This window comes from Thrips palmi, unplaced genomic scaffold, assembly GCF_012932325.1.
Source record: "Thrips palmi isolate BJ-2018 unplaced genomic scaffold, TpBJ-2018v1 HiC_scaffold_18, whole genome shotgun sequence".
Taxonomy (NCBI): Eukaryota; Metazoa; Arthropoda; class Insecta; order Thysanoptera; family Thripidae; genus Thrips; species Thrips palmi.
Window position 1 is genome coordinate 21,183,054 of NW_023144627.1, and position 24,553 is coordinate 21,207,606.

General features: G+C 64.8%; 1 protein-coding gene across 1 annotated transcript; it reads right to left on the reverse strand.

Annotated features, from left to right (window-relative positions):
- Nucleotides 1-94: 94 nt before the first annotated feature.
- LOC117645151 lies at nucleotides 95-24,405 on the reverse strand. The gene is made up of 32 exons (XM_034385126.1): nucleotides 24,183-24,405; nucleotides 12,289-12,458; nucleotides 12,049-12,207; nucleotides 10,975-11,261; nucleotides 10,710-10,901; nucleotides 10,334-10,579; nucleotides 9,544-10,041; nucleotides 8,907-9,439; nucleotides 8,651-8,801; nucleotides 7,815-8,287; nucleotides 7,392-7,518; nucleotides 6,942-7,310; nucleotides 6,650-6,813; nucleotides 6,325-6,538; nucleotides 5,812-6,246; nucleotides 5,206-5,703; nucleotides 4,934-5,015; nucleotides 4,260-4,856; nucleotides 3,951-4,183; nucleotides 3,581-3,879; nucleotides 3,334-3,503; nucleotides 3,036-3,254; nucleotides 2,650-2,935; nucleotides 2,413-2,576; nucleotides 2,183-2,340; nucleotides 1,890-2,114; nucleotides 1,519-1,818; nucleotides 1,302-1,446; nucleotides 969-1,220; nucleotides 624-851; nucleotides 346-504; nucleotides 95-244 (listed from the first exon to the last, which is right to left on the reverse strand). Exons 2-32 carry the CDS (start codon nucleotides 12,443-12,445, stop codon nucleotides 225-227), a joined length of 8,040 nt encoding a protein of 2,679 aa, XP_034241017.1. The 5' UTR covers nucleotides 12,446-12,458; nucleotides 24,183-24,405; the 3' UTR covers nucleotides 95-224.
- Nucleotides 24,406-24,553: the final 148 nt, after the last annotated feature.

A 24,553-nucleotide genomic window follows, 5' to 3' on the forward strand; every position in this document is an offset into this window, starting at 1 on the left:
CAGCACTCAGAATAGGGGGAATGCCGGCGTTTTCTGTTTTTTAATTACTGTGTGTTTCCTATTGGGATAACACAAATAAAAATCACCATAAAACTTACATCAAGTATATTACAACTTTATAAATATCTATATACACAATAGTACAGTTTAACACAATCAAATAAATACAACTGCGAGTTTATTGAGCGAATAGTCAGTCGGTTACGAGGAACACAATGGTGTCCTCACATGTACGATATGCTCTCTGCAACCAAAGAAAGGAAATGAGTAAAAGTCAAAGTCAGAGCCAATTGAAAAATGAAGACTGCAGGCGCCGCCGGCGGGAATCGAACCCTCGCCTCCTACCTTGGCCCGGCAGGAGGAGCATACTGGAACTCCGGTGCGGCGCGGTGAACTCATTGCTCCCGGGCAGGAAGTGGGAGCCCCGGATGGTGCCGTGGAGGGACTGAAGGGTGCCTCTCGGAGCGCCGCGCACCGTGCCGCCCTGGACGCCCTGGACTAGCGCTGCCGAACAGTCAGAGTCAGACGAGAGTCGTTTTGTCGTTCTGTCTCTCTGACGCCGCTTGAGTGCGAGAGAGACACAGAGCGACGAAAACGACTCTGGGATCAGTCGGCAGCACTACCTTGCACGCCGCGCAGGGTGCCGCCGTGGGCGCTTCGCAGCGTGCCGCCGTGCACGCCGTGGGGGCCCTGCAGGCCGTGCAGGCCGTGGACGCCGCGCACCGTGCCGAACACGGACGCGTGCTGGTGGGGGTTGTGGGGGTGCGCGCCCCGCACCGTGCCGCGCACCGTGCCGCGGCCGTCGCTCGTCGACATGGCCACCACCACGGGGCCCGGCATGTCCAGGACTCCTGCAAAAATTCGGTTGAGTCCTGCGCCCGCCGGCTCAGTCGCTCTGTCTCCCTCGCTCTCGTGGGGAAGTTCGGGGCGCCAGACACAGGACGACGGGGCGCAGAGCCGGCACTGACCTTGACTACTGGAGTCCTGGCTGCTGAACATGTCGATGGAGTAGAGCGAGCTGGGGACGACCTGCGTGGGGTCCAGCCGGTTCACGGTGCCCACGGTGCCTACGGTGCCCAGGGGGCTGAGGGGGGACATGGACTCCAGTGGGTCCATGGGCTCGTTGTAGTCGCCCTCCGCCTCCGAGTCCGAGCCGCGGTCCGAAGCGGTCCTGGACGCGGACTCGCCCAGCGACATGTCGGTGGAGGGCGCGTCGAAGGCTGCGGCGGGGAGGACGTTGTGAAACTCGTTCCGAACGCAGCGAAGCATAGCGAAGCCCTTGGGCCCTGGGGCAGGCCTACCTGGGTTGAGCTTGCCGCCGAAGGGCTGGAAGTGGCTGATGCCGTAGATGGGCTGCGAGCGGGACGCCGCGGACCGCGCCGCCGCCGAGGCCGCAATGGCCGCCGTGTTGCGGGCGTCGCGCCGCAGTCGCAGGTACAGGCGTAGCTGCGAGGTCAGAAATGTCAAAACGCGTCTAGAGTTTTGGCCGCCCCCACCGGTCTTCGACGCGGTCCTCACCTTGGGCACGAACAGGCACAGCAGCAGCGTGGCGGCGGCCAGGGCGTGCACCGACGCGGCCAGCATGTCGGCCTGCGCGGGCACGGCGGCGGCCAGGGCGGGCGCGGCCACCACGAGCAGCCCCCAGCAGCCGAGCTGCACGGCGACGGCCACGGCGGAGACGAGGATCCACCGGGACTCCTGGCGCAGCATGGTGCCCTCCTCCAGCAGCTCCTCCTTGGAGGAGCACAGCAGCGCCAGCACGGCCGTCGCCACCATCAGCAGGCACGTGTAGGCCAGCGACAGCAGCAGGTGCGGGGCCTGTGCAAGGACCCGGGTTCGATTACTGAGCTCCAAGTTTTACGTACTTTTTACTTACCAGTGTGCCGTACCTGGGAGCCGTGCGCACCCTGCGCGGCGGAGCACTGCCACATGGCGGGGGCGGCGGGGGCGGCGGCCGCCTCCACCACCACCATGTGCACGGAGGGCGGCGCCAGGGCGAGCCAGCCCGCGGAGACGAGGACCTGCGGCGTGGCCAGGCCCAAGGCGCGGACGACCAGCATGACGGGCCGCACCACGCCGCCCTTGCGGTCGCACACCTGCCACGTCGTCAGCACCTGCGAGCCAGCCAGTGAGAACGACCGAAAGGCGAAGCAACTGCACGAAGGACCGCGGTGGAGCGCACCTTGAGGAACATGGCGGAGAAGATGAGGGCGTAGGCGAGGCCGGGGAGCAGCCGCCTCGCGCCGCAAGACAGCTCGCTGGGCGCCATCACCAAGGCCAGCACGGCGCAGTGCAGCAGCAGCAGCCCCAGGAGGATCAGGTAGCCCAGCACAGACGTGCCTGCAAGGCCGACGGTTAGTTTCAGCGCTCTGCACCACTGGAAATCACTGCTTGATTTGGGAGGAAACTGACCAGCGCCACCCGATATGGGGGTCTTGGACACGGCGGCCGCCGACAGGAAGAACACGGCCGTGACGAGCGTGAAGACGATGCCGAGCAGCGCGAGCCCCAGCAGCGCCACCGCCCACGCGTACTGCAGGTTGTGGAACAGCGTGGGCCGCCCCGTCACCGAGAGCCTGAGGCGAGACAGTCAGAAATCCGTCGCGCTGCCTCTCGCGTCCCGTGGGGCCCGAGCGACAGGGTACTCACTCGTCGACGGCCAGCAGGCTGGGGTCGTTGCTGAGGGTGAGGCCGCCGTCGGGGCTCCAGGACCCCAGGGGCTCGTCGCCGCGCCAGATGCGGAAGGACTCGACCTGCGGCGGCGAGGTGGGCGACGCGGTGGCCGCCTCCCCGTCGGGGCGCTCGTCCTCCGCCTCCAGGAAGCGCGCCACCCTCGCCGACAGCTTGGCCGCGGACTCCGACGAGCTCGCCGTCGTGGCGTTGTCCGCGGCCCAGCGCACGCCTCTGGCCACGCGCTCCACGGCGTTCATGATGTCTGCGAGGAAGGGGTCTAGGTTAGCTCGAGGGAATCGAGAAGCACAATCGCCGATTGAAGGTCACAGTTCGAACGCGGCGCCCTGGTTGAAGATCCTCACCCGCGCGGCTCCAGTGGTCGTGGTCCAGGTCGCAGGGCGACGAGCGGAAGCTGCTCGCCCAGGACGGCGGCATGGAGGTCGGCGTGGCCGCGTCGCCGAGGTCGTGGTTCAGCCACTGCTGGAAGGCCGCGTCCAGCTTGTCGGCGGCCTCGTCGCGCGGCGGCGGCGTCGCGGCCACCACCGTGGCGTCGGCCACCAGGCTCAGCACGCTGTGCCCGTCTGCGAACAAACTGCCGAGTCAGGCAAAAGGCAGACGCGGCGGCGGGAGTCGAACCCGCGCCGCGCCGGCCGCGCTTACCTGCGCGCAAGGGCGTGGCCGCGGGCAGGGCGGTGACGAAGACGAGCCGGGGCACGAGCGGGGACTGCGCCGCCGCCAGCACGGCGCGCACGTCGTCCACGCTGTCCAGGGCCAGGATGACGACGGAGTGCGCGGCCTGCGTCGACAGGAGGTACACCGCCCCCGAGCGGCTGCGAGGACAAGCGAACCGTTGATGACGCACGATGACCTCGTCGACTCACGGCCCATCTTGGACGCGGTGGCCTACCTGTTGTCGCTGGTGGCGGGCATGGGCAGCACGGCGCTCAGGCAGCCCGGCGCCGTGGTGTGGTGGTCGTGGCTGGGGCAGCGCGCCAGGCTGCCGCTCTCCAGGTGCCGGGCCAGGGTGCGGGCGCGCGGCGTGGACCCGTGCAGCACCACCAGGGAGGGCGCCGTCAAGGCCTCGGCCGCGCCGTCCGGGGCGGAGCGCGCCTCGGCCTGGGGGCCTGCGTGTCCTTGGTGTCCTTGCAGTGCCACCGCCACGTCCAGCAGCGCGCGAGAGAGTGCCTCCGGCGCGGCCTGCACCACCTGGACAAGCAACAGCCCGGGTTCAAACCTCGTCCCGACGACAGCTTCCTTTTCCAGTGCTGTGTACTCACGACGTGGCGCTGCCCCTCGCGCTGCAGCTGGCCGTCGCTGCCGGGGTCCGAGAGCTGCGCGATGGACTCCATGTCGAGGAGGGGCGCCACCATGGCGGGGGCGGCGTCGTCCATGAGGAGGGCGGCCACGGGCACGGCGCCGCGGTTGGGCCGCGACAGCAGCGCGAACAGGCTGGAGTACGCGCGGCCCGGCTGCCCGCAAGTGTCCAGCGCGATCAGGCCGAGTTTGGGGCCTGTGAACGTGATTTCGGAAACGATAAGGTCATTCAATCCGTGTTGAAGCAGAAAGAAAGGCGGCCGGTAACTCACCCTGCCCCTGCAAGAGGCTGTCGTTGTTGTTGGCGCGGTGCACGGCGAACATGACCCCGGCCAGGTGGCAGAGGGCGTCGGCGTCCAGGTCGCCGCAGTGCAGTGGGCCGCCCTGGCGCGCGGGGGTGTGTGCCGCCAGCAGCACCAGCAGCGCGGGGGCGGGCTGCCCCGCCGCGCCCACGCCCGGCAGCTCCATCAAGTACCTGCTGGCGCTGTCGACGGGGGTCGGCGTCGTCGTGGTGGTCGGTGCGGCGGTGGTGGTGTCCGCGGCGCACGCCGGCGCGGCGCTGGGCAGGTCCACGGGCTGGCGCTGAGGCCCCACGTACGCGCGCGCCCCCTCCAAGTAGGCCACCGCGCCGGCCGGCGCCACCTCCGCGACGGTCATCGCCACGGCGGCCTTGCTGTGCGCAGACACCTGCACGTTGAGCACCTCCACGGCCACGTTAGTGTTCTCGCCCGCCGCGGAGAAGGCCACGGCGTTGAGCCCCGCCCCCACGAAGGCCATCCTCGGCGTCACCTCGAGCAGGCGCGCGCGCACCCGCGACATGGCCGCCATGGCGCGGCACGGCGACCGCGAGATGGACTGCGCGCCGCCGTCTGCAAGGAGGGCTGGTTAGTCTACAGTGGAGCGCGCAAGGGAGCGCGCGAGTCGCACCGCCGTCAGTCAGGCTTACCTGGGCAGAGCTCCCTTCGCACGGTCTGCAGGGCGTGCCCCACGGCCAGGACGGCATTGATGACGTTGGGGGTGTCCGCGTTCTGGAAATTGTCGCCATCAGTCTCACCATTTAACTCCATTAAACTCCACATTCAGACAGGGGGGGGGGCCGCAAACTTGACACTTTTGCAGTTGTGTCGAGGGCATTTCTCCAAGGTTTTTCTAGGTTCAAAGTCGGAAAAGGTTGAGAACCGTAGCCCTGACGTTGTGGTCGCTACGCTCGCTACTCACCCGTTGCATCTGGTAGGCGTCCAGGCTGTGCTTGGGCCCGTGCGGCGCGGCCCGCGAGCACGCCGCGCCCCTACAGTGGAACACGCCGGACCAGAACTCGGCGAACCACGGGTTGCGGTCATTGGCGTCCGGCGTGAGGGTCCTGAAGTGGCGCTCGAACTCGGGCACGGCGCCGGCCTTGGGGCGAAGCAGCAGCCCGCCCAGGGTCTGCCTGCTGGCGGCCACGAAGGCCGCCTCGCCGTCGCCGCCCACCGACACCAGCGTCACGTCCTCGGGCACCCACTTGCCCTCGTCCTCCAGGGCGGCGGTGGCGCGCAGCACGCCGTCAACGCCCCACGCCGGCAGGAACAGCAGCACGGCCGCGCGGCCGCCGTCCCGCGCCGCGGCCACGCGAAGCAGGGCCTGCCGCAGCACGCCGCTGCCGCCGTGGTTGCGCGCGCTGGCCGGGACGGGCACGCCGACGAGGGAGATGTTGGCGGCCAGGGCCTGCGACTCGACCTGGAGGACACACGCAGAGGGGTCAAGGCACCGCGAAAGGAACTCCAACAGCAGCCTTCTGGCGTAGCCTGCAGGGTAGGTGAACAAGCAGCCGGCACGCCCGCTCACCTGCCGGTACGTCTCCTCGTAGTCCACGGCGTCCTGCAGGTACACGGCGGCCGCGCACCGCCACTGCAGGTGCGCCATGAGCTTGACGGTGGTGTTGGCGAGCACGCCGTTGGACGGCCCCAGCTGCAGCGGGTACGGTGGCAGCGTCTTGCGGTGTAGGGGCGGGCCGCGCGCGAGCGGCGCCACGGAGGGCAGTCCCAACGCGGCGGCCGCCTCCAGCGCGGGGGCGGCCACCGGAGTGCCGCCCCCGGCCAGCACGGCCACCACGGCCCCCGCCCCCGCCGCCTCCGAGCCGGGCTCGGCCTGCTCGGCCATGGCGGACAGCGCCGTGGGGTCGGACAGCACCTCGGAGACGAGCCGCGCCGTGCGCGCCGCGCTGCCGCACGTGTCGATGACCACGGCGCCGACGCGCAGCCCAGAGTAGTTGCTGTTCACCTGTGGGGGCAAGGCACCGCCGATGACATCAAAAGCCGCGACCGCAGGCGTGCCACCAGTGTGGGAGCCACCACTTGCCTGGTCCACGGCCCACAAGAAGGCCTCCAGCTGCTCCACGCCGCGCGGGTTGATCTCCTGGCCACACTGCAGCGGGTTGTTGGAGGGCTCGTGCACGTCCAGGGTGGCTACCACGTACACGGTGGGCTCCTTGGCCTGCAGCGCGCCGCCGTGCGGGCCCTGCGCTTGGGGCTCCACCACGATCCAGTCCCCCAGCGCGCTGTTCGGCCGGCCCCTGCAGCATCACCAAGGACATTTCACAGAAGGAACTCAAACACCAGCTCCGACCAATGCAGCCACATTAGTAAGAAAGAGACAAATTCACGCGAAGCCCTTTGACACTTACCGCTGGTGACGGCAGCGGTGGCAGCTGCCCAGGGCGCCGCCGCACTGCGACGTGAGCGCCGCGACGCGCACCTCCTCGCCGGAGTCCTTGTACGCCACCAGGCCGTCGGCGTCGGCGTCGCGGCCGTCTAGCGGCGTCAGTCTGCCGAGGAAGAACGTGCCCACCTGGGAGTGGCGGGCCGGCGTCAGTTCGCGGTCACTTTCAGGCACGTCGCGGGGGAAAGGCACAGTGGAGGCGACAACGCCCGCAGCAAAATTAAATTCAGGTTTGCGAATCGCTTGGCCGCACTCACCCTCTGGAAGTGGACGTCGCCCAGCGAGCGGCTTCGTGCCGCCGCCGCCCTCCGCCGGAAGTTGTCCACGTCGACGGCCAGGAGGCCGACGCCGTCGGGGGAGAAGCGGAACTCGGCGCCGACGGGGCCGTCCGCCCTGGAGGACGGCGTCGTCCGCAGCGCGTCGGCCACCGCGGCGTCCAGGGCCTTGGGCGCCGCGTCGGGCAGGCAGACGTCGCCGCCGTCGGTCCAGGGGCGGTCGCTCGGGCACGGCGCGGCCTGGCCGAGGTGCGACACCACGGCGCCGAGGGCCTGCACGGCCTGCACCACGGCCCAGTCCGCCGCCACGGCGCCGGCCTCGTCCGCGAGGCACACCGAGCCGCCGCCGCACTGCGAGGCAAACAGGACGTCCATGTAGGAGAAACGCGTGCAAGCGTGCAAGAGGACGATGCTTCCGACGACGAGGCCCACCTGCTCCTGGTACCGGCGCAGCCACCGCAGCTCGTGGTCCGACCCGGTGACGCCGCCACTGCCACCACTGGAGGACGTCTCCAGGCGCAGGAAGTGCTGGAACTCGGCCACGCCCCTCCGCTGGGGGCTGCAACGCCAAGGCCAGGGGTTACCGACGACTATCGTGTACACTAATTAGAGTAACTAAAATATGGAGAACATATTGATAATATTCTGTTACTTTTGATTATTCGAACAGTATGAATATCAATGGATTCTGGGATATTATAAATGATTATTGCTGATTATTTGGCCACCGGCATGGCAAAGGTGTCAAAATGTCGAAACATCCGATATTGCTGACTTTGGCCGCCACTACGTTCACCCTCGCAGTAGTCAAAGGCAAAGTTAGTCCAAAAATGACTAGTTCTCCGAAAGCTTTACCTGAACACGGCCGCGCCGGCCAGGACGTTGCCGAACTCGGCGAGCACGTCGCGGACGTCGGCCTTGGTGCTGGCCAGCATCCAGAAGACGTCCTCGCGGCGCAGGGAGCCCTGCGCGATGGCGCGCGTCACGGCGCGGAACAGGCGGCGCACTCCGCCCGCGTCCGCCCACACCACGACGCCGCGAGCGCCGGCCGCCCGCGCGCCGAGCAGCCGCGCCACCACCGCCTCCTCGCGGTCGTCGGGGACCCTGTCCGCCGCGGGCGCCTCCGCCGGCAGGGCCACGTCCAGGGCGACGCAGATGCCCGCGCGCGCCGCGGCCTCCAGGAACATTTGCCGGCCGCGGGCGTGGTCCGCGAGGTCGCCGTCGTCGCCCGGCTGCCCGTCCGCCTGCACCACGCTGACGTAGCTCCAGCCCAGCTGCTGCAGCGACTGCACCATGGCCTCCACCATCTGCGCCAGCGGCAGGTCCACCTGGAGGCAAGGTGCAGCGTCCGTGAACATGGCCGCGGATTCCTCCAGCAACCCATCGGGGAGAGTCGAAAGTGCAGCGCGCTTCCGGCCGGGCAGTTACAGCACATGCAGCAGAAGTAGGCGGAAATACCCCAGTGGGCCAGAAGACCGGTCGAGGCGGCCAAAACTCTAGACGCGTTTTGAGCTCCAGAGTCGCTAAATGGGACTCGAACCGAACGTGTGACCCCACCAATGGATTCCTCGTTCGGAGAGCAATCCATTGGTGGGGTCACACGTTCGGTTCGAGTCCCATTTAACGACTCTAGCTCAAAACGTGTCCGTTTCGACCGCCTCCACCGGTCTCCTGGCAAATCCACAGTGTACCTGCAGCTGGAAGGGCGAGGCGGCCGAGGCGTTGGCGTGCAGGACCTGCTCCGTGGCGATGCTCGTGACGTTGCGCTCCGACAGGATGTCCGCGGCGAGGCGTGCGGCGGGCAGCGGCAGCGCGTTCACCACGGCCAGCACCCGCTCCGACCTTCAACAGCAGACCGCCACCGCCACAGCCGCGTTAGCTTGCGTTTGCGCAATCCGCGCGCCGCGGGTTCGCGTCCCGGCGGCGGTCCGTTAATCCATAACCCACCTGGTGTCGTCGGCGTCGTCGTCCGCGCCGCGGCTAGCGGTCCGCAGCCGTGCGGCCAGCGCCATGGCGCGCAGCTTGGACGAGCAGGTGTCGGCCAGCAGGGCGCCCACCTGCAGCTGCTGCCCGTTCGGCGCCGACGCCTCCCTGGCCAGCTGCTGGTTGAGGCGCTGCACGGCCCACAGGAAGGCCTCCACCTTGCGCACGGCCACCACGTCCAGGGCCTCGTCGCCGGCCGCGCAGTCCAGCGCCGAGTCGCCGCGGCCGCGGTGCAGCGCCACCAGCAGCGCCACGTACACGCGCTGGGGGGACTCGAGCAGGCGCAGGAAGTCGCGCGACTCGGCCTCGGCCTCCGCGTCCAGCACCTCGGCGGCCTCCTCGGGGACGGCGTCGCGCTGCAGGTGGTTGTCCTGGTAGTGCGCCCAGGACTCGATGCGGCGCCCCCCGCCCGTCCGGCTGGGCCGGTGCAGGGGCAGGCAGGAGCGCTCGCACTCGGACGGCGAGGGCACGCTGGGCCGCGTCGCGCACACGCCGATCTGGGGGCGGTTGCCGTTTGGCGGTTAGTTCACGAAGTGGCCGAGAGTCCTTTTCTGCGCTCTGTCTCCTCATGGGATGCTGCAAGATGGCGGCGAGAACCTACCTCCTCGGGGTGGAAGTCGTCGTCCAGGACGGTGACGCTGCTGCGGCTGGCCACGCTGTTGTTGTAGTTGACGTCCACGGAGCTGGCGCGCAGCACGGGGCGCACGCGGTGCCGGTCCAGCCGGCCGTCGTCGGCGTCCTCGGCGTGGTGGCGGTACAGTGTGAGGTCGCGCGGCGGCAGCAGCAGCTCTGCCCAGCGCGGCTCCCACGCGCCGTCCTGGACCTTCTCTCCGCGCCCGATGGCGGCGGCGACCGGCGCGAAGTACGCGTTGAGGAACTCGGGGCGCGACATGGCGGCCCAGGGCGGGCACGCGCCCGACTGCTTGCCCGGGCACTTGTCGCGCCAGGACCGCTTGAGCGCCAGCGCGAACGCCAGCACGGGCTGCGCCGCCGCCAGCAGCGCGTCCGCGCGCAACGCCTCCGTCAGGGACCCCGTCAGGGACCCCGTCAGGGAGTCGGTGTCCACGGCCTCCTCGGCGGGCAGCAGCGCGCGCAGCGCCTGGCGGGGATGTCTCAGTTATAGCACATGCAGCAGAAGTAGGCGGAAATACCCCAGTGGGCCAGAAGACCGGTGGAGGCGACCAAAACCCCGGACGCGGTTTGAGCTCCAGAGTCGCTAAATGGGTCTTGAAGCGAACGTGTGACCCCACCAATGGATTGCTCTCCGAACGAGGAGTCCATAGGTGGGGTCAAACGTTCGGCTCGAGTCCCGTTTAGCGACTCTGGAGCTCAAAACGCGTCTAGAGGTTTGGCCGCCTCCACCGACTGTGCGGTGCACCGGGTGCCCTCACCTTGGCGGCCTCGGGGCCGTGGCCCGACGTGGCGAGCGAGTACACCGTGGCGCCGCGCGGCAGCAGGGCGGCGTCCTCGTGGGACACCAGGTCGGACAGCAGCAGCATGAGGGCGGCGGGGGCGGCGGGCGGCATGTCGGCCTCGGCCTCGCGCAGGGCCTCCAGGAAGGGGCGCAGCGCGGCGCGCGGCAGCAGCACCACGACGGGCAGGCCGGCCACGGCGGCGTCCGCCACCACGTCCATCACCTGCGACAGGGCATCGGTGACGTCACAGGCGCCTGCGGACGGCAGTGTAGGCCACAAAGTGACACTCGAGTGCCGCGGGTTGCCTACCCGCACTCCGCAGGCTGAAACCCACCTCCTGGCTGGCGGTGACGTCGCTGGTGCTGGCCGCCGGGCCGTGGCCCTCGTGCACAAAGGTCTCCACGGAGTCGACGCAGAAGTCGGCGGTGCGCAGTCCGCCGGCCAGCTGGGCCAGCGACTGCCACAGGTCCTCGCTGTAGGCGTCGGGGCCGCGCACCACCACGAAGCGGCGCCACTCCAGCTTCTGCAGCACGGCCACCATCGCCTGCAAGAGGAAGCGTTTCGAGTCACAGCGTGGCCGTGACGCGGCGAACGACAGTGGCGTGGCGGACACTCACCTGCGCGCGCTGCAGCGGCTGCACCAGGTGGCTGCTGTCGACCGCGGCCACGGGGACCATGGACTCGGCCAGCGCGTGCCGCACCTCCAGGTCGGCGTCCGAGTCCGTGCGGGTCAGGCCGGCGCCGTCCAGGATGCCGACGGTGCGCAGGCCCGGCGTGGCCGCGGCCGCCGTCGTCGCCGGGGTGCCCGCGGGAGGGGGGCCGCCCGGACCCAGCTCCGGGAGCAGCTCCGCCAGCTGCGACACGGCGACGCGGGGGCGGCCGCAGTGGTCGAACACCCGCACGCCTATCAACGAGGAACGAGGAATCCATTGGTGGAATCACACGTTCGGTTCGAGTCCCATTTAGCGACTCTAGAGCTCAAAACGCGTCAAGAGTTTTGGCCGCCTCCACCGGCCTTCCGGCCCACTGTGCGGCGGATCGGCGGGGCCCCGCTGCAGCACGCTCGGGGCGCGTCCGTCGTGGCGGGGCACTCAAAAGGCGAGCAGCGAGCAGCCATTAGGACATTGACACCGAAAAGCAACTCGGAAGCGCGGAGAGCGAAGAGCGACCTGTGCGTCCTTTTCTACTCCGCCACGACGCCAATTTGGCCCGGTGGCTCTGCCTTGGCTCGGCGAGGCCCGGCCAAGGGCTCAGCGGCTCAGCCACGGATCGAGGCCCTGCGCCCTTTTTTACAGCGGCGTCCCCTTTTTACCCCGATCCTTCCAGCGAAGTGGCCGAGCGATCCCATCTCCCTTTCCCCACGGACCACCACGCGGCACGGCACAGTGCGCCAGAAGACCGGCGGAGGCGGCCAAAACTCTAGACGCGTTTTGAGCTTCAGAGTCGCTAAACAGGACTCGAACCGAGCGTGTGACCCCACCAATGGATTGCTCGTTCAGAGACCAATCCATTGGTGGGGTCACACGTTCGGTTCGAGTCCCATTTAGTGACTCTGGAGCTCAAAACGCGTTAAGAGTTTAAGCCGCCTCAACCGGTCTTCTGGCCCACTGTGCGGACGATTCCGAGAGTCGTTTTTGTCGCTCCGTCCCTCGACGGAGCGCGAGGGAGAGAGACAGTGCGCAGGTACTCACCCAGGCTCACTCCCTTCGGGATGGACGGGTAGCCGGGCTGGTCGTTGTTGACGGCGTCCACGAGGGCCTGCACGGCGTCCAGGGTGGCGAGGCCCTCGCGCGTCCGCGGCCCGCACCCGAAGAGCCCCGCGCCGCGCGACCGCAGTGCCACCACGGCGCCTGGGGGACGCCAAGACCGGCCAGTTAGTCGTGCCCGTGCCACTTGCTTCGCAAGGCAGCAACTCTAGGAGGCGTACGTACCCAGGAACACGTTGGCCGAGGGGTTGATGACGACGGGGCCGGGGGGTGCCGCCCCCGGGCCGCCCCCGGAGCCGCCCCCCGTGCCGCCCCCGCTGCCCCCGGGGGCCGCGGCGAGGACGCACAGCGCCCCCAGCAGCGCCGGCAGCGCTCGCTGCATTCTACACTGTCATCTGCAACCAGAGAGAACACAAACTCCTTCACTTTCACCTTCCTCTAACAGTGTTGTCTCACATGCAATCGACGTGTGAGCTCCGATGAAAACGTCATCAATGCGTCATCATTTCCGAGTCATGATTCCGCCGTGGAGTGACCACAGCAAATGTTGACAGTGTGTCGGCAAGTTCAGTCACCCGCGCGGCTCGCGAATGGGTAATGCGGGAAAATGCATTCTGCGCCGGCCATCCCCGGCGGCGCCAACTCCGTCGCTCCCCGTCGGCGCCGCGTGGGTGCGAGAGAGAGAGAGGCAGAGAGAGGCGAGCTGTCCGTGCGCTCTGCTTGGCGAATTTCTCACAGCGAGTAAAAGGGAAACCGCGGGAACGCACTGCCACTGCACTGCAGACTCGCTCTGTCTCTCTCGCACTCACAGGGCGTCCCGCGCAGGTGCGAGAGAGACAGAGCGGCGATGCATGGCGGCGGTGAAGAAGTCATCTTGGTTACGGCGGACCGTCCGTCTCGCCTGACGCCGCCGCGGTTGTCATGGCAACGATGAGGCGAAAAAAAAATGACTTCCGCGGGGATTTGAACCCGAGGGGTCAACAACTCTGGATTTTGGTGTACACCGAATACATGATTATGCCGAATATTTAAGATTATGGAGAATATTGCGAATATTATGATTATTTTTGATTATGGTGATTATTTTGATTTTAAGTGAATATTGTGAATATTCGTGATTATTGAAATTATTGGTAAAGATTCTGTGAGATTATAGAGATTATCGGTGATTATCGCGATTATAAATGATTATTAGTGAATATGGGACGATTATCAGGGATTATCGGAAGGAAAAAAGCCCTTACATGGAAAAAATGGTTGCATGTATGTACCCAGCATTTGTTGTGCACATGACACGTAGGCTTGATTATTCGTGATTACGAGTGATTATTGGCAATATTATGGGATTATCTTCGATTTTTAGTGATTATAGCGATTATTATGAATATGTCCGATTATTGTGATTATACTGAATACGGTTGAATAGTACGATTATACTGAATATGGTTGAATATTATGATTATATTACTGATTATCAATGATTACCAACTGAGCGTACACCGAATATCCCGAGTTGTTGACCCCTCGTTTGAACCCAGGAGACAAAGCCTCGGCCCAGCGGTAGCGGTGTAGGCACGTCATCAGGCGTGCCCCGGGAAAGTGAACTTTTTATTTTTCTGTCTCGACGTCCAGGCAACTCGGTACGCACGGAGCCCTGTGGGGCCTGTGGGCAGTCCGGGTGAACAGGTCACGACGCCGGGCAATCTATCCGCCATCAGACAGCTGGACTCCGGGAGTCCTTCGCGTCGCCCTGTCTCTCTCGCACTCGTGGGGCGTCCCGTACCGGTGCGAGAGAGACAGAGCGACGCGAACCGACGACTCCAGGGCACGCCGAGGACCTGCTGGACCCTTGCTCTGCAGCGTTTCCTCTCGGAGGCAGGACGCGGGGTTGCGACACACGCGGGCAGACAGACGGAAAGACAGGCAGACAGACCGACAGGGACGCGGGCACACGCACAAGTACACGCTGGGATGCCTAGGCAGCCCTTTCACCTTGAATTGGCCCTCCCGCCTGGAGGAGGGGAGGAGTGAACGGAGAGGCAATCAGACGGACGGACAAACAGACAGACAGACGGACAGACAGACAGACAGACAGACGGACAGACAGACAGACAGACAGACAGACGGACGGACGGAATGACAGGGAAAGGAGTGCGGGTGCAGATGGCCGCGGCGGATCAGATTATCGTTCCGGTCAGAATCTCGGAGTGCAGGCCGTGCAGGCTGACCGGGAGGGGGAGGGGGACAAGAGGGGGGGGAGGATGAGGGCGGAGGTTCCTTCGCGGTCTGTCGCGTCTCCCTGGGGATCCCCTCGGTGACCTTGCCCCGCCCCGGCCCGCCCCGCCCCGGCCGGGCGTGTCAGGCGCACCGCGGCATGACCCCAGCAGGTGCACTGTAAGGCTGTAAGGCACACCTGTGAGGGGCCGCGCCTTGGCGGTCCTTGGTGGGGCCTTGGAGGGGAAAGCCTGCACGGCGAGGCGCGAAAGCCGAAAGCCGAACGGAACGGGCTGGGCTGGCCGGTATTGAATGGTGTAACTCGGGCTGGGCTGGACTGCCCGTCTTCCGGTTGCAGTGGCGTGCCCGGCTTTCAGGTGGCGGGGCGGGGCGGGGCGGGGCGGGGCGGGGCGGGGCGGGGCGGGGCGGGGCGGGGCGGGGCGGACGCGCTTCCAAGCCCGCGGCGGTGTTGGCGTTCCCCGTTCCTCACACAAGCGCGCGAGCGCGCTGACAAAACAGAAGGCGGCCTTTCACTCCCACGTTCACGTTGGCGGCGGTGCCAGCGGTGCCAGCAGCCAATGCCCGCCCCGGGGAAAGGGTGCACGGTGTCCCTGTCGCACCCACGGCAGGGACACTGGGAGGGACAGAGACAGGCACAGCCTCGTCGTTCCGAACGCGTCCCTGAAGCCCCGCCAGGACCGCCAGTCGCCCCAGCGGGGTGCACTGTGAGTGCACTGTGACAGTCCTGGACGCGTTCCCGGTGGTTCCCGGCCCCGGCCGCCCAAGGCGCTCTGCCGACGGACTCTCAGAGTCTCTCTCGCACTCGCGGGGCCTTCCGAGAGAGTGCGACAGAGACAGAGCACTGTTCGCACTCAGCACCGCGCAGCCAACATTTCCCACAGAAATAATGGCGCCTGATCATCTCGCGAGCAGCAAACTGCGGCAGCGCGTAAACAAAAACATCAACAAAAGCATAAACAAGAAGCAAATAGGCGGCGTGCGGAGTGCACAGTGCACCGGTCGGCGAGCCACGCCACTGCAAGGCCTCCGCACCGCCGAAGGAAGAGGGCCGATTTCTCCCTCCCAGCGATGCCTATTAGACGAGACAGTTTATTAAAATGTAACAGCCAAGCACACCTGGCTAGCGTGTGTGTTCATTCTGTCAATAAGTGCACACTGCAAAAAAAATAATTCGTGTGGCTGTGGTGCTGTTATCTATGCTCAGTAACAGTGCCCCCAGCGCGATAAATGTACCTAGGGGGCGATGGTTGTACCCCTAGGTACGTTTGTCGCAGCGGGTGGTCTCTAAAAAGTCGGGGTCCAGAAGTTATTTATCAGGGTGTACCTGCGATTGGGCTCTAAGTGTTGGCTCGAGGCGACACGCCGGCAGTCGGAGTGAAGCCGTCGCTCCGTCTCTCTCGCACTCGCGGGGCTCGCCGTGCCTGAGAGAGAGACAGAGCGACGGAGGCCCACCCGGAGGCGTGCTAGCGGAAGAAAGTAAAACCGACTAAACGCGGCCGACCGTCCGTTTTAACATTTAGAAGCTGGCGTGCCACGCACACCACGCGGAAACACACACACTCACACACACACACACACACACATACACATACACACACGCACACACACCAGTTCGGCACACTCGACGTCGCGTCGCATGGCGGAAGGGAAACTGGAGCGTATGCTAAAGGCCGCTTGACACGGATTTGTTTTTTTTTGTTTTTTTTTGTTTTTGCGGAAGGCCGTTTCCTTAAAAGCTGGACTTTTAAAAGTGTGTGCGTCCGCACGCTGCCTGCGATGATGCCATTTCTTTCCAGTGCAGTGCCTGAGTTTTTAGCAAACCGCAGCGAGGACCTTGGCGCGAGGCTAGGCGGCGATAAGTCGTCCGTAACGAGGACTCTGGGCGCTCCGAGAGCTCCTAGAGGCAGTTCATTAAGGACTCTCATTTGCCGCAGGTGTTCTGAGGACTGTCGTCGCGCCACGCCCCGCCACGCCCCGCCACTCCCCGCCACGCCCCGCCCCGCCCCGCCCCGCCCCGCCCCGCCACGCCCCGCCCCGCCACGCCCCACGCCTCATCTGCCATTCACAGCGACAGTGCAGCACGCTGCACTTTCCACCTGCCTGTCTGTCTGCCTGTCTGTCTGTCTGCCTGTCTGTCTGCCCGGTTGTCTACCGCCCGGCGAGGTAGGCCACCCTGCCTCTGCCGCACGCACGCCGCCGTGCCGGGTGGCCTACCCAGCCCTTCGCAGGCGCTCGTCCGCTGCACTGCGAGTCTCCCTCGCGCCGCGCTGTTCGGGTGTTCGGTTATTCACAAATGACGTAACGCTTTGGTGCGCCCCGGTGGCGCCGCCACTCTGACGGCGTGCTTTGACGGCGTGCTTTGACGGCGTGCTCGTCGGCGCGCTGCTTCCTGCCCGCTATCTGGCGGTGCTTGGCGGGGCCTAACCGCCCCGGCCCACCGGCAGACTCATTCCGAGCGTCGTTGTCGTCGCTCTGTCTCTCTCGCACTCGCGGGGCGCCCCGTGCGGGTGCGAGAGAGACAGAGCGACGACGCTCGGAATGAGTCTGGGAGCCGCACCGGTGAAGGCCCGCCAAGCTCGCGAGGCTCGCGAAGCGCGTCTCCCACAGCCCCCTCGTTACTGCAGCGGACTGTCTCTCTCGCACTCGCGGGGCGTCCCGTGCGGGTGCGAGAGAGACGGACTGCCGTTAGAGGCGGCGCCGCGCTGTGCGGCCGGACGCGCGGTCATGCTGCAGTCGGGATGGAGCAGTCAGTCGTCACACGGACGACGAAAACGGTTCGACGCCGGCGGGGATCGAACCGCCGAACCCTGCGGCACAACGGGGAGATGCAAACAGTCCGCACTGCAAAAAACGTGTCAAGAGTTTCGTCCGCCTCCACCGGCCTTCCGGCCCACTGTGCGGAGGGGGCAGGGGCAGGGCGAAAGGGCGGCGTGTGTTGGTGAAGGTGAAGGGCGGCCGAAGGGTCCTCGAAGGACCCGGTGCTCGTGCTGGGAGCTTCCCACAAGCTCTCCACTCTCTCGCCGTCTAAACACAGGGCCACGCGGGGCCACAGGTCCACAGGACTGCCGGGCCGGTCCCCCGCAGGGCCACCAGTACACCAGTACGCCCACACAAAATAATAATCATGGCAGCAAAGCGTCGGTCCTTTTTCCACTGCCGCCGCGCGCCACGCCCCGCGTTTCTTTTGTTTGCTAAATTCGCAAACGATTGTCATCAACAGTGCGTCGGCCGGTCGCTGCGGCGCCGAACCAATGGCAGCGAAGAACGCCCTAGCAGAGGGAGTCCAGGGAGCCCCTCCCAAAAACGTGCAAAAAACAGGCGAAAACAGGACGAAAACGTGGACGAAAATACAGAAACAAGGCGAAAAAAATGACAGTAAAAAATAATTAACACGAAAAAAGAGTTGTACAAAATTAAGGGGAAACAATTGCGGGTATGTCACTTCTTTTCCTCCGGCTCGGGTGCGCGGAGAAGTAAGCGTTTAACTTCTTGTTGTTTTTGTTGTTGTTTTTGTTTTAATTGTCGCCGTCTGAATTTCCGCCGGCTGACCGCATTCTACCGGGGGAAAAGAAAGGCAGGGCAGGGCTGGGCTCGCGGCACATCTGTAGCAGACGACACTCGAACACGAGCGGCACGCCCGAGCGACACCGCCTTAACGCCGGCCAGGTGACGCACACACACACACACACACACACACACTTAGAAGCACGGCGCACACGCACGCAAACACACTCGGACGCCGACACACACACTTACATACGCACACACACACGCGCGCTCACGCACTCACACGTATGCGCCAACTCGTTGACGCCTACACTGCCAACACACGCACACAGCGACGCCACGCACAGACACCTGTGTAGTACTACACGTGGCGTGGCGGGGCGGGGTCTGCCGCTGGTGGCTCTGTCTGTAGGCAGGCAGGCTGGCTGGCTGGCTGGCTGGCTGGCTGGCTGGCTGGCTGGCTGGCTGGTGGGAAGAAAGGAGGACTCGACCCGGATCGGGGTATGGTATGGGCAGAACGGCCAGAACGGCGTCCGAAAATAAAAGGACGGTGGAGTGGAAGGGGGAGGGGAAGGGGAAGGGGGTTCGACCTAAGGGACAACTATACCGCATTCGGGCGATTCGTATGCCGAAGAGTACCGAAGAGTGGTGGATGAACGTCCTGCCCCGCCCCGCCCCCCGCCCCGCCGCGCCTGCAACGATTCATTATAGTTAAAAAGCGTTACCTGGCGGGTCCGCGGGGCCAGGCGAGTCGAGCCAGTCGTCAGTCAGTAACCCGGCGCGGCGCGGCGTAGCGGAGGCCCGCCTCGGCGCATGATCGCCGCTCTTTTTTTTTATGACTCCGTTTTGTCCATTACTCGTTTTTCTACGGCGTGATAGACTGCAGCCGAGGATCGGCCCCTCGTGCGCCTCGCGCGTCCAAGTCTCCGGGTTCGAATCCCGGCGCAGGCGGAGCAAGTCTCTCTCCCCGCGCGCTGCTCACTTTATGCAAATTAGTCTAAATTAAACATACGCCGTCGCGACTTTTCTATGGGCGCCGGTCGTTTCATTGTGCCGCCCCGTTTAATCCTGGCACGCTCTGTCTCTCTCGCTCTCGCTGGGCGTGCCGTGGGGGTGCGAGAGAGACAGAGCGACACGGCGGGCACGCAGTGGGTGCACTGGGCACACATTCACGGTCCACATCACTGCATGCACCGCCTGCATCGGCTGCATTCGCGGGCCGCATGTAGACCGTGGCCAAGCACTGCCTGTCTTTCTCCTGGAAGTATTATACTTTTCGGCGAGCAGAGCTGGCTTGGTGTGGACCGAAAAATTCTCCGTGTCAATCGAAAAATACTCTGTGTGCTTGACCTCCCTCTGCGCACGCCACTGTGCGAGGACCGAGAAGAGCGGCAGGGATCGGCAGGGCGAGTATCGAGGACGCGGCAGGACAACGAGAAAGGGAAGGGTAACAGGTGTCTGGGGCCGTGGCGTGGCGTGCCGCGTGCCGCGTGCGGCAGTGGGCTAGGCCAGGCTAGGCCAGGCTAGGCCGGGCTAGGCCTGGGTCATGCTATTTCCCCCTTCCAGTGGGGTCCCGTTACTGTCCGCGTGGTAAAGGACTTGGTCCAGGATACGTTGGCCCCTCCCCGCCCGGCCCCGCCGGCCCAGCCGCTGCCGTCAAGGCAGTCCACCGTAAAGGCCCTAACGGACCGTTACGTAAATATTAGTGAGTGGCGCGCCGCGCGCACAAACCGCAGCCCGGATTACTGACTCCATTCCCCATGTCCACAGTGGATTTGCCAGAAGACCGCCGCCGCCGCCGGTGGCCAAAACTCTAGACGCGTGTTGAGCTCCAGAGTCGCTACATGAGACTCGAACCGAACGTGTGACCCCACCAATGGATTGCTCGTTCGGGCTGCCATGCGCAGACAAGTGGACGAGTTTGACTAACCGACTGACTGACTGACATGAGACAAACTGGCTTGCAGATTGGACACAGACAGACGGACGGACAAACAGTCGGACGGTGGATGACAAGTCCTGCCGGTCAGTCTCTCCCCTGCGACCGTTAACGCGGATTGAACGCGACTCTCTCGCCGGGTTTGCGTTTTCGCTCCGAGAAGGAAAGTGCGGATATGCCGTGCCGGGCCCGACTGGCCTGGTTCGGTTCCGTTTGATCCCATCGGCTGGCTCGTTAAGCCATAAAGTCCAGCGAGGCGCTGGCGAGTCGCACAGTGGGCCAGAAGACCCGGCGGAGGCGGCCAAAACCCCGGACGCGTTTTGAGCTCCAGAGTCGCTAAATGGGGCTCGAGCCGAGCGTGTGACCCCACCAATGGATTGCTCTCCGAATGGATTGCTCTCCGAAGGAGCAATCCATTGGTGGGGTCACACGTTCGGTTCGAGTCCCATTTAGCGACTCTGGAGCTCAAAACGCGTCCAGAGTTTCGGCCGCCGGCGCCGGCCTTCTGGCAAATCCACCGCGCGTCGCAAGGCGTCGCGCGAAGGCCGTGCATTCGTTAACGCCCCGCTTAGTTTCACCTACGCAGTTGGCAGCTCCGGTCGGGTTGGGTTGGCAACCTTGATTGCTCCGGTTCAATCGCGGACGGGTCTCCCCCCCCCCTTCCCCTTTCCAAAGAGAAGCGCCCAACCAGTAGGACTGGCCGGCCGGCCCCGCCCTGGCTACGCCGTGCGAGAGAGACGGAGAAACCTTGTCCAGCGACTCCAGTGCAGCTCCAGCAATGCTCCAGCACCCCGCTGTCCCACATGGGCATGCAACAACAGTGTGCATCCAGCCGCGCCGCCGCAAGCGTTTATGGTAAAATGCTCATAGGCAGGCGGTGCCGTCGCGGTCGGAAGGGGCGGGCCTACTGGAGACTCCAGTGCTCATTCCGGAGACTCCAGTCTCATTCCACTCTCTCGCTCACCTGCATAAAATTCAATATCACCATCAACGCCTGCTGCCCACCACACTGGTTCCAAGTGGGGCGTTTCTCCCTCCCTCTCGCACTCATGGAGCGTCCCGCACGAGTGTTCGGAACCACCGCGCAGGGGACGCCGCCGCGCACGCGAGGGACCCGTGCAGCACACTGTCGCGCTGTCTCTCTCGCACCCTTGCGGGCCGTCCCACGAGTGCGAGAGAGACAGAGCACCCTTCCAGGCATCCAGACCTTCCAGCGGAGGAAGAACGCTCCGCCACGCAGCGGGCATGCATCAGGCATGCAGCAGGGCGGCGCGGCGTCCAGGACGGCGTCCAGGACGACCTCCAGGAGCGCCTTGACGGCGCGGCGCCCTAGGACACGCACGGGCGGCACGCTGCTGCAACGCATCCTCCGTCTGGGGGAAGCGGAGGGCGGACGCCAGCGGACGACCCTCTCGCTCGCACTTCCAGCCGCCCGCGAGGCCGAGCGGCGGCAGAGAAGGCGTCGCGTGAGGCGTCAAGCTGCCTGCCCCGGCCCTGGCAAGGTCCTGGCCCACTCAAAGGGCGGCCAAAGGTCCGACTAACTCGGCCGCCTTCTCAGTGGATTCGCCAGAAGACCGGTGGAGGCGGCCAAAGCTCTAGACGCGTTTTGAGCTCCAGAGTCGCTCAATGGGACTCGAACCGAACGTGTGACCCCACCAATGGATTCCTCGTTCGGAGAGCAATCCATTAGTGGGGTCACACGTTCGGTTCGAGTCCCATTTAGCGACGCTGGTGCTCAAAACGCGTCTGGAATTTTGGCGCTGCGCGCCGCGCCCCGCCGCGCATTGCAGTCTCTGCGGGTCTCCGTCCCAAAGACGCGGCGTGGCAGGCAATTGCAAGGCAGCCACCCAAGTGCAGACGGAACGGCATAGACGGGCCTTGGTGGGAGAGAGAGGGAGAGCGAGAGACCGCCGCCGGCGTCAATGACCTGATGACTCTGTCTCTCATCAAGGCGCTTCAGCCGCGGGGGTAAAGGCATCCGTTTTTCAGGTCAGAACCCCGCGTTCTAACACCCAAAGACCAAGAAACTATCCCACAAGGCTCACCTTCCTTTTTCGAAACATGAACCACGCGCTTCCAGCGGCGGCGGCAGCCCTTCTCACAGCAGTACTTAACCCTTTTTCTCTCTCTCTGCAGTAGTCGTCGGCAGTTTACGCGCCGTTCGCCGCGGTCCATTTTCTGCCCTTGTTTTTGCCGTCGCTCTGTCTCTCTCGCACTCGCGGGCCGTCCCGCGTGGGTGCGAGAGAGACAAAGCGACGACTCGCGGGAACCGTTCCAAAGCAGTTCCGCGCTCAGCAGATCGAGCAGATCGTAATCGCCACTGTTTGTTGGCCGGCCGCGGTGCGACCAAAGGCGACCAAGGGGACCAAAGGGGACCAATGACTGTGTATGACTCCCCGGGCAAACGGCAGCCAACTGCAGCCAAGCCAACGGGACCGGCAGTCCAGTTTACATTGCAAACGACGCCCGCGTGCATTCAATGCCCTAGCCTGCGGGGGCCTGGCCCTCGCAGGGAAAACTAAACACCAACAACCGTTGTAATACGGTGGAGCCGGTCAAAACCCCGGACGCGTTTTGAGCTCCAGAGTCGCTAAACAGGACTTGAACAGAACGTGTGACCCCACCAATGGATTGCTCTCCGAACGAGGAATCCGTTGGTGGGGTTCGGTTCGAGTCCCATTCAGCGACTCTGGAGCTCAAAACGCGTCTAGCGTTTTGGCCGCCACCACCGATCTTCTGGCCCACTGCGCGCTGCCTTTTTCCAGTGCGGCTGCCGCTGTCGCAACATGCAACGGCAAACCGCACGCCAATTACATAAAAATTATACAGTGGCGCATCGGCGTGCGCGTTCGGCGCGTTCGGCGCGTTTATAGAAGGCGACGGCAGTCGCGCCGCCGCGCCAAACGCACTGCTTTATGTAATTACGGAGAAGGGACAGGCACTGCACTGCTGGCTGAAGCGCGCCGTTCGTCGCTCTGTCTCTCTCGCACCCGCACGGGCCGCGCCGTGAGTGCGAGAGAGACAGAGCGTCGAAAAGCGCGCGCTTCGGCCGCACTTGATGCGGGCGGAAGCGCGCACCGCCCCGTCTCGCTCGCACCCGCACCCGAGCCGGCCTGTCATAAATGATGAAGAAGGAGCGGCAATTTCAATAGACAAACGGAGAGAGGGGCGGCTGCCGCCACTGCATGAGGAAGTAGTTGTTTCGGCCGGCCAGTGCAGAGCGGCGCGGAGCGCAGTGATTCAGAAGCGCGGGAAACTGAATGAGTGCGGATGGATGGATGGATGGATGGATGGATGGATGGATGGATGGGTGGACGGAACGCGTCACTCCCCTCTCTTAGTTTTGGGCAGGGTCCCCGCAGTGCAATTCGACCCCGGTGCAAAACAAAACGCACCTGCCGTCGCACTGTTGTACTGTTGTACCGCGGCCGACGCAGCCAAGGCGCGGCGCGTTCGCAGTGTACTGCCCAGGGTATCGATGACTCGCGGTCCGAGGCCCGGTCCGAAATGCGAGACCATTCCGCATCCCTAGAGTCGTCGCTCTGTCTCTCTCGCACCCACACGGGGCGGCCCATGAGTGCGAGAGAGACAGAGCGACGAGTCTGCAGAACCGGCGTGGCTGTCATTGTATTTCTGGGCGGCGCTTACTGGTTGGCGAAACTGCGCGACCACTCGTGTCGATATCGATTTCAATGCCAACTATCGGCAGCACAACCCGGCCCCCGGCTCGGCGATTCCGCGAGGGTTTGGCTAGGATTATTCAGCGAGGCTGTTCAGCGAAGATTCAGCGAAGCTAGAAAGTACAGTGCCGAAGCTCCGAAGCCGCGGCGCTCACCGGTCGAGATATCGATGGGAAAGTGGTGCATGGTGTATGCGCTGGCCGCGACCGCCGCGACCCCGCAGCGCGGTCCAGCTCTGTCTCTCTCGCACCCAAGTGGCATCCCGTACAGGTGCGAGAGAGACAGAGCGACGAGAACCACTCTCGGAGTGAGTCTTGCAGCTTGCCGGTACCCGCACCGGGGGCATCCCCGCCGCGCCGCGCCCCGCGACAGGTGATAAGCCCTCGCGGAGTGCGTACCCGGCACGCCATTCGTGTCCAAATTTGTCGTAAAATTACGACAAGATTTTTCAGTGGACGCACGCACCATTTTCCTTCCGTAAGAACCACAAGGCCGTAAATGCACGCCCCAATAATGCTGGCCACTAACAAGCCGCGCCGGCGGCTACTTCCTCGCTTCCTCGGAGCTCGGCGACTCGGCGGCACCACACTGGCCACCCCAGACTGTCCACACCGCCTTGCCTCGCGGGTTAGAGAAAGAAGGACACTCCTCCGTGTACCAAATGTCCCCTGGGTCACAGAACAAAATGCGGAGGAGAGAGAGTATCGGCTGCCGGTAAGTGGTCGCGGTGGCCGGTGAATCGGTGTTCTCCCTCTCACCTGGACAACTCGGGGTTAAAAGTGGCCTCCACTGGAAGCGCAGCCGAAGCCACGGGGGAAGGTTAATCCTTGTGCACTGCCGGCCCCACACACCACTACACTGTCGGCGAGTACGCCAGACTACGCGTGTCTCTCCCGCGCCGGTCACTCGGTCAGTTCGCGACGTCCGGTCGCGCAGGCCTCGCTGCGGTAGGCCCTTCCGAACACGTCTTCCCCGGACCGCTTCCAGAGAGGCACTGGCTGCCTGCCGCCCCGCCCCGCCCCGCCCCGCCCGGACGCGCCGCCGCCGCGCCGGACGAACCGCGGGGAAGGGAAAGGGAGGGGACGAGGGCAGCCTCCGCCGAGCGGATGGCAAGAAGGAGGGTTACCAG

Coding starts and splice junctions, on each gene's coding strand:
- LOC117645151 (XM_034385126.1), bottom strand. CDS start 12,445: ATGCAGCGAGCGCTGCCGGCGCTGCTGGGGGCGCTGTGCGTCCTCGCC. Junction 10,902..10,974: donor AGCCGCTGCAGCGCGCGCAG/GTGAGTGTCCGC, acceptor TTCCTCTTGCAG/GCGATGGTGGCCGTGCTGCA. Junction 4,184..4,259: donor CAGCCTCTTGCAGGGGCAGG/GTGAGTTACCGG, acceptor TCACGTTCACAG/GCCCCAAACTCGGCCTGATC.